General features: G+C 44.4%; 1 protein-coding gene across 2 annotated transcripts in view; it reads left to right on the top strand.

The window, feature by feature from the left end:
- Positions 1-5,802: 5,802 nt before the first annotated feature.
- The window catches only part of LOC102504633 (acyl-coenzyme A synthetase ACSM2B, mitochondrial), a 33,941-nt gene continuing 30,696 nt past the window's right edge, over positions 5,803-9,047 (top strand). Inside the window, exons 1-3 of one of the 2 annotated variants that reach the window (XM_014552898.2) lie at positions 5,804-5,905; positions 6,299-6,369; positions 7,309-7,493. In XM_014552898.2, the coding sequence (XP_014408384.1) occupies positions 7,317-7,493 (177 nt within the window). In that variant the 5' untranslated portion in view covers positions 5,804-5,905; positions 6,299-6,369; positions 7,309-7,316. Of the gene's footprint in view, positions 5,906-6,298; positions 6,370-7,308; positions 7,494-9,047 lie in introns of both variants that reach the window. The other variant, XM_006177289.3, reaches the window with a different exon arrangement.

Below are 9,047 nucleotides of genomic sequence, written 5' to 3'. Positions count from 1 at the left end.
AAATTAATTTTAAATCAGAATAAAAATAATGTATGTACAGTGGGGAACCACAACTTTGAAAGGTAAAGGAAAAGCTACAGATGGAGAAAAGACTAAAGAGAGATACGCTGAAATGTTAATAGTAATTTTCTTGGATATTGAAAATAATGGATGATAGATCTTTTTTTCCTTTCCCCTACAATTCACTATTTTCCAAGTTTTCTCAGTGAGTATATTTAACTCTTTTAATGAATAAATTATTTTAAAGAAATCATCCCCCAACACCATACTCCACCTCATGTCTTGTTCTTCTTCCACTTACCAACAATCGTCTCCAAACGGTCGTATGTTATGTTTTACCCAGGAAAGATAGAAGAATCTGAAACCATGTCTCAGAAGCACAGAGATGGAAAGGACTGGCTCTGGCAGCTGAGAACAGCCATGCAGAGAGGCAGCAGATGGAAACTCGGAGTGATTCCGGTGCTCCTTACCCAACTCCTCACACTTCCATTCACTCATTAACCCATATTTACTGAGAGCCTGCTCAGCCCCGGGCTCGGGGAACACAAGCATAAGAAAGCGAACCCAGTCCCTACCTGTGTTAGTTTGCTCGAGCCGCCCTGACACAGTACCTCAGGCAGGGCAGCTTTAATAAAAGAGATCTATTCCCTTAGCTCTTGAGCCTGTAAATCCAAGATCAAGGTGGGGGCAGGGTTGGTTTCATTCTGAGGCCTCTCTCCTCTTCTCCTGTGTCTTCACATAGACTTTTCTCTGTGTCTGTCTGTCTGTGTCCTAATCTCCTTTTATAAGAACACCAGTCATACTGGATTAAGGTTCACACTTTTGACCTCATTTTAACTTAATCACCTCTTTAGGCCTCCGTGTCTCAATATAGCACATTCAGAGGTACTGAGGGTTAGGACTTCAGCACATAAATTTGAAGGGACACAATTCTGTCCACAACACTACCATTGTGGAGTTACAGTCTAATGGGGACGATGAGATTATTCATCAAAGAAGAATGCAAATAAGTCACAACTGTCATAAATGTCATGAAGGAGAGAATACAGTTAAAACACAGATGGGGAGACTGATTGAGACTCGGGGGACTCAGGGTATCGGGGAGGCTTCCGTTAAGGAAGTCCCCAGTGAGCTGGGATTGAAGGCAAAGTAGAATTAAACTAAGAAATTGGGGCTGAGCTTTCTGAACAAAGGATACAACATGTGCAAAGGCCCTGAGGTGGGAAAGACAGGTCTGTGTTTCTAAAAACAGCTCACACTCAGCACAATTCTAAATGTTTTAACTCTCTACCATCCTATTGGATGGGTACTGATAATACCCTTGTTTTACTTACATGTCAACTGAAGTAAAAATGCATGGGAGAGCTGTTAGTTTTGGTTTTATTTGGGGACTTACTGAAAACTGTAGCTCAGGAGACAGTCTCTCAGGTAGCTCTGAGGAACTGCTCAGAAGAGATAATGGGGGAGGTCAGTGTATATGTGATTCTGGCAAAGGGGTGTGTGCACCCAAGCACACATCTAGGTAGAAGCTAGCTGCTAGTCATGAGGAATGAATGTCAGTGATTTTAGTGCTTTGTAAGTATAAGAAGACACAAGAATCCATGTTCATAAAAATTCTCCTGAAATATTTCTAGCTATCTAAGAGTCTGCTGCTTGTTTTCTCAGAGCAGAGACTGCCTCGTCCTGATTTCTGTCCTTTCAGGTTGCATTGTAAGTCGGCAACTGCAGTGGCTAATGACTTGATTCTTGTAGAACTGCATGATGGGCAACAGTCTTTATTTTACAGATAGAACAGAGAGATTAAGCAATTCTCTGAAGCTCACACAGCCAGTAGCTCACAGAGATAAAATTCAAACCCAGGTGGTCCAGTGTCCACACATGCTTCACCCTTCACGACTGATTGAGGACAGCCTGGTTTAGGAATTTTGTTTTTCTCCTATGACTGTTAGGGGGCCACTGAAGGTTTATGGCAAAGAAATATACCTCCTAAAGTTTCACTAGTCGTAAAAAGAAAAAAAACTTGTTAAGTGATTTATCTGTTCTTTATCTCTTTTCTCTTTATGGCATTCCTGGACTGGGCAAATTTGCTTTATTTTATAACAACATTTCCATCTTTATACAGAGTCACAGGACTTTGGCGATTTGTCCAACATCTAACAGGAGGAGGCGCTAGAGGCAAGGAACACGTGCAGGTCCCGTTTAACATCACCAGTGAGCCTGAGCTGAGGCTTGTAGTCTTGCATTGGGTGCTGCTGGAATTCCTAATGAGCCCTCAAAATGTCAGCTCCCTAAAAGCCAGGCTCTTGGATGGAAATGACACCTGGGGGAAGCGGCACCTACCGTCTCTGTCATTGTGGTTACACTGTTTTCTTCTCTGAGCCTCAGCTGCCTGCCTGGCTGATGTTCTCTGGACTCTCCTCCCCTACCGTCCCAGGGCTGCACTAGTCTGTTCTCCAGCTGTAATCAGAGCTCTTCACCCGGGAGCCTTTGACCAAACTACATTCTCATCTCCTACACTGCTGGTGGGAATGCAGTTTGTGCAGCCACTGTGGAAAACAGTACAGAGATTCCTCAAAAGACTAAAAATAGACTTACATGATCCAGCAATCCCACTCCTGGGTATATATCCAAAGGTAATGCTAATTCGAAAAGATGCATGCACCCCAATGTACATAGCAGCACTATATACAGTAGCCAAGATGTGAAAGCAACCTAAATGTCCATTGACAGATGACTGGATAAAGAAGATGTGGTATATTTATACAACAGACTATTATTCAATGATAAAAAAGAATAAAATAAGGCCATTTGCAGCAACATAGATGGACCCGGAGATCGACATTCTAAGTGAAGTAAGCCAGAAAGAGAAAGAAAAATACCATATGATATCACTCATATGTGAAATCTAATAAAAAAGCAAAAGAAAAAGAAAAAGGAAAAAAGGAAAAAAAGAGGACACTAAAGAACTTATCTACAAAACAGAAACAGACTCGCAGAAGTTGTAAACAATCATGGTTATTGGGAAAGGAGGTGGGAAGGGAAAAATTGGGGAGTTTGATATTTGCAAATGTTAGCCATTACATATAAAAATAGATTTTAAAAAAACAAATTTCTTCTGTATAGCACAGGGAACTATATTCAATTATCTTACAATAACCTTTAATGAAAAATGATATGAAAATGAATATATGAATATGCATGCATGACTAGGACTTTATGCTGTATACCGGAGACTGACACATTGTAACTGACTATACATCAATTAAAAAAAAAAAAAGAACAAGGCAAGGGTAATAAAGGGTGGGGTAGACCCAGTCCCCTTTCCCTTAGACTCTCCAGAAAACTCTCCCACAGTCATCTCAGCCCAGCCCAGCTCCAAAAAAGGAAAAAGCAAAGCTCTCAGCTGCCTTACCACAGGGAGCCAGGCACCACCACCCCACCAGCACACCCAGACCCAGAAGTCATTGGTAGTGACAGCAATGACAAGTGATGTCGCTTTATTGGCCATGTACTCCATACCAGGCATGGTGCTAAAGGCTCTGCTGAACTCCTCAACTCAATCTTTTCTCATTCGCATTCTTCCATCGTGATTATGGTTCTAGCCACATACTGTCTGCACTGTAAATCAACTCACCTTTTAGAGAACACAGCTAAACCCTCAGCAATACAATATGCATTCAAAGAGGAGTCTGTAGTTCTGATCATTTTTTTCTAACACACATCAAAATAATCCTGAACATGAAAACTTCTCATTTAAAATCACCTAGCAAAACCCACTTTGGGGAAAATTGGTCCCGTCCAGTTCACACTATGACCTGAAGAAGAAAGTATGATAATCTCCATTTATCAGATGAAGAGTTTGAAGCGCAGGGGAGAGTTGCATAGCAACCCTTCCCTGGATCTTCACCCCTTTTCCTGTCAGGCGTCTGGAGACCCTGCAAACACCCCTCCCACCTTTCCAATGGGAAAACAAGATCTTACGAATCTTGTTAGGAAACAAGATTCGGGGGCTAAATTTGAAGATCTAATTGGCTTTATTTAATGATTCAAAATAGATCCTTAAGTTTTGCCACCAAATTCCTTCAGAAAGCATCAGCTCCCTTTCCCAAGCATAGTCAGCTATTTCTTAAAGCCCTTTAACAGAGCCTTAGTAGGGACAGCAACTCGAGTGTCTTCTTCTGCAGGATCTAGGTCTCCACCCCAGGTGTTTTATGCTTGGTGGCAAATAGGTCAAAATAAAGGGAGTGACGGGAAAGAAGGGAAGGACTTGTCCAGCTGGCCTCATGGTCTTGGTGCTCTGAAGCCTGTCTGTCAGCAGGGAGTCAGAGGGCACAGAGCAGCCACCACAGGAGGGGTTTAGGACAGACACTGTGGAGAGCTTCCTGGAAGAGGCTCATGATTGTGTGATTCTGAGACATTCAGAAATGCCTGTTGCATGGGCATTTAATAAAGGATCAATATATTCAGGCCTGGAGGGACTAGGTGGTGGAATTCAGTGAATTTTCCCATAAAGAGTAAGGAATTCTTCCCAGGACATGGCTGCTGCTCTACATAAACAAGTTTTTCAAGTCATATTATTTCTAGGGTTGCACAGAGAAAAGCACATTGCTTTGGGTATCCTCTCCAAGTATATGTCTTCTCTTCTCTCCCCAGACATTGGACCCTGGCTTCTGGGATCTTTAAGCACTCCTGACTACCCTAGATGTCCCCTGATGTGGGTCTTGGTCATTTGTGTCCTCGGCAATTAGTCATTGCCAGGTGACTGGCACCATCATCTTGCCCCTGACCTGTGGACCTTCAGCAGAGACATTTGTGTTTAGGGAGCCCCCATCCCTGCTTGTCATGGGGCCCTGTTAGCAGACGGGTGTCTGGTGGCCAGCACATCTAAGGAATAACTCTCTAAGACTGGGCACTTGGGGTGCAGAGGAGCAGGTGGGGAAGTTCTGTGGCATCAGGGTCACTGTCTCCATCTGGGAGGACACAGGATCCAAGCTGGCCTGTGGCACTTTTCCCTTTGGTGAGCGTTCTGGGGAACATTCTGTCTCAGCAGCTCAGAGCTCTCTGATTTCCAGCTCTAGTTTTGGGCCCCGAGGGTGCTTTGTAAGTCAGCCATATGGTCATGAGCCACTCTTCTGGAGGCTAGGTTTCCAGGCCTGGGCCTGAGACCAATTTCCTGTGTGACCTCAAAAAAGTTACTGTTCTGCTCTGAATTCTGACATTGTCCACTCAGTGATCTGGAAAGGTCTTTGTGTTTCTGACCCTTTGACTCAAACAGAGCTGCATAAGGACTAACAAATCACTGACACAGACAAGGTGGCAGGAGGAGTGGGATGATTTGCAGGGAGAATAGCAGGTGCTCAGCTCTGGGCAGAGCATATCTGACATGCCTATTAGATGTCCAAGGGGAGAAGTCAAGTCAACTAGGATGCAGGAGAGAGATCAAGACTGGAGACACACGTAGGGGAATCATTGGCAAGGCAGCTGGGGTTCAAGCTACGATACTGGATGAGATCACGTATGGAGGGTGAATAACGGAGATGAGAAGGCATCATCAAAAGAGACTGAGAGTAAGAGGGAAAACGGAGAGTAAGAGGAAAATCAGGCCCATGTGAGCTCAGCTTCTCCCTTCCTGGTTGGAGCACGAACTTGCTGTCAATCTTGTGCATGACTCTCCTTTGGGCCACCAGGTTGGAAGAACAGTTCCTTCTGGCCCCAAGGCTGTGGGGCTGTGCAATCCATGAACACAGCCAGGAGGGCTGACCTTCCCTCAAGTTAGGTGCCAAGTCTGCCCACAGTTAATGATTAGCTGTGCCCTCTTCCCACATTGCAGGGACTTCTGAGCTGTCTGCTCAGGAGGAAGTACACGGAGGGCTCTCCGAAGAGACCTTCTGAAAGGACTTGGCGGGTGAGCATGTTGTGAGGGATGGACGGATGGGTCATGCCTCAGGACGGCACTAACCAGTCTTTAGAAGTCAGGGCCAAGAAGGAGAGTGAAACCTCTGGAGGGGAGAAGCCATCTGCAATCTCCAGGGGCTGAGAACATGAGGAGGCAGTGGTGGGCAAAGGAAAAGGTGGCTTTAGCACAGCAAAAGGGAGGGAACGGGGAAGCTGGGAGAAGGGCAGTCAGAGTGGGATTGGGAGTTGAGTGGTGGTCAGGGAAGCAGGCCTCTCAGAGGAGGAGAGGCCAGAAGAATAAGAAAAGCGTGGTATGGAAAGAGAGAGGGACCAGCAGGTGCAAAGGTGATAAATATTCCTGCCAAGGAGCTGGTAAGGAAATCTTCACTCCTTGTTCTTTTAGGAAATAGGAGAGGAGGCACCAGCATCTGGGACTTGCGTGTTCTGACTGCTGTTACCTAGAAAACAGGGAAGGTAATCTAGCCATTTGGTGGGACTCCATGCCTGGAGTCTTTGAATCAAAGGTCATTAGACAAATTCTGCAACCTCCCATTAAAGAACACATGTTGAAATTCAGAGACCGGCAGCCTTCCAACTACTTTCCCTAGAACCAATGTGAAGGTAGAAATGATAATCATAACAATTATTATTGCTAAAATGAGTCTGTGTGTTGGGTCCTCCGTGCTAAGTGTACAGTATTCAAGATAGCTCAGTCAAGGATCTGTTGAAGGAAATACATGTTACTTGTAGTAAGTAACATTTACTGTGATAATTACAAACCTCCTGAACATCTCAGGAGCTCATAAACGTACATATTTCCCCCATGGGGTCTGGGGGTGACTTATCTGTGGCTGTGCTGGGCTCAGCTCAGCTCCACAGTCTGAGATCCAGGCTGGGGGTAGGACCATCTGAGATATGCTACTCTCATGGCAGAGAGCAGTCCCTGACCATACAACCACACAATCACATCCACTCACATTTCACTGACCAAAGCATATCCTATGGGCAATCTAATGTCAATGGAGATACTTTTCTCCAGAATGCACTGGGTAAGTCATGTGGAAATGAATGGGGACATACATGTAATTCTACAGGGAGGGGGCAATTTGTTGGGAACAATAACTAAATCTACCACACCACTGTGTTTTAAGCACAGAAGGATTTACCACATAAGAATTGGGTGTTCACAAAACTGTCAGAAGTACTGGAGAAGGAGGACATGAAGTCGATGTGGTGCTTCTGGAGACTGGCATATTGGAAGGAGACTGAGATAGAATGGATGCTGACTGCCAATTCACTGATAACCAAAACAGATTAATTTCTGGAAGAACCCTGTAAGGGTGGGATGAATCTCCTTAAGCAACTGATGACTCTACGGGAAAAACTCACCTGTGTGTTTTCTTTCCTTTGCAGGTTCAAACATGCTTTGGCTGCAGAAATTCCAGAGGCTTTGCATCCTATGGGGGACTCGGATACCCAAACGTACTGTCCACGTTCATACAAGGCAACTGGCATCCCTGCAGTGGGGCTACCAGGAAGTTCCTCCCAAATTTAACTTTGCTAGTGACGTGCTGGATCACTGGGCTGACATGGAGAAGGTAATTGGGAGAAGCGGCACCCAGTTGGACAACTTGGCTGAGTCCACTAATTCATCGATTCATTCAGTAAATATTTATTGAGGACTTATTGTGTGTCAGGTACAGTGATGAGCTAGGAACAAGATGTCCATCTTCCATGAAGGCAGCATGGGGTGGGAGCAAGAGAACATGGGCTTGGCAGAAAGAAGGGCTCGGGAGGCTGGTGCAGGAAGGAGCAGTCTGGGAACCCCCCCCAGGCAGCTGCTAACACAGCTCGCCCGCACGTACTGCACATGCTCTGCTGTGATGTCCCAGAGTGAAACCAGGACTAGTGGGTTGCAGTCATAGAGGAGGTAGATTTGGGCTCAATAAGGGGAAATCAGCATTCTCTTGTTAAACTAGCACCAGCCAAAGACTGAGCCAGTCTTCTCAGAAAGTTATGTGTCTTTGTCATTAAGTAGGATGACTGCTGGGCAGGGATTGTCAAGAGGACTCTGATATGAGACATCAGAGAAAGAGAGTGATGCAGGAGTTTCTGTTCCTTTTCCTGCCCTGGACTTGCAGAATTCCACCCCATTCATTGCTGGTCCTACCCTTGCCTTTACCTGAAGTTCTGTGCACCTTTATGGCGGGTGAAAGGACTCATCCCGGCTAGGGTAGCAGAAGAGGTGGGTCTACTAGCTGGGCTTAAAAGAATGGTGCTCCAAGGGCATCCTAATTCAGTCCCAACACCATGACATAACTTTAGCACAGAGACTACAAACACCAGGCCTCTAGGCTGAAGACACCCCATGGTGCAGGGCTCTCTTTGAAAAAAAAAAAAAAATCAGTATTTTAAAATTGAAAAATTTCAAAGAAAAATTTAGATGTCTGGCTTTTCTTTAAAAGTTATACCTCCTTGGAATAATGAAGAAGGTCTTTACTACCATGATTCAAAGTCCTGAACCCATAAAATAAGTGATTTAATACATCTGCTACATAAATATCGAAAAACCTCTCCAGTGACAACACCGTAAGTAAAATTTGAAAACTAAGAACAATCAGGGGAAGTGTATCATGTCACAGCAAAGAGTTAATATCCTCAGCACAAAAAGAGCTCCTGGAAATCAAGCCAAAATGTAGGAGCAATCCAACATCTACCTGTGGATTAATGGAGAAACCAATGGGCATATCTGTACAATGGAATATTATTTGGCCTTTAAAAAGAATGAAATTCTGATGTATGACACATCATGGATGAGCCTTGTAGACATTATGTTAAGTAAAATAAGCCAGACAAAAAAGGAAAAATATTATGTGATTCCATTCACATGAGGTACCTAGAGTAGTCAAATTCATAGAGACGGAAAATAGAATGATAATTACCTGTCACTGGGAGGAGGAGGGACTGGGGAGTCATTGTACGATGGATGCAGAGATTCGCTTTTGGTGGATGAAATAATTCTGAAGATGGATGACGGTTGTGATCGCACAGCAACACGAATGTATCTAGTGTCACCAAACAGTGAACTTAAAAAATGGTCAAAATGGCAAACTTTATGTTATGTGTATTTTATCCCAGTAAAAGAGAAAATG

This window comes from Camelus ferus, chromosome 18, assembly GCF_009834535.1.
Source record: "Camelus ferus isolate YT-003-E chromosome 18, BCGSAC_Cfer_1.0, whole genome shotgun sequence".
NCBI classification, from domain to species: Eukaryota; Metazoa; Chordata; class Mammalia; order Artiodactyla; family Camelidae; genus Camelus; species Camelus ferus.
Note: the sequence above shows the minus strand (reverse complement) of the source record. Positions and strands in the feature narration are given on the sequence as shown.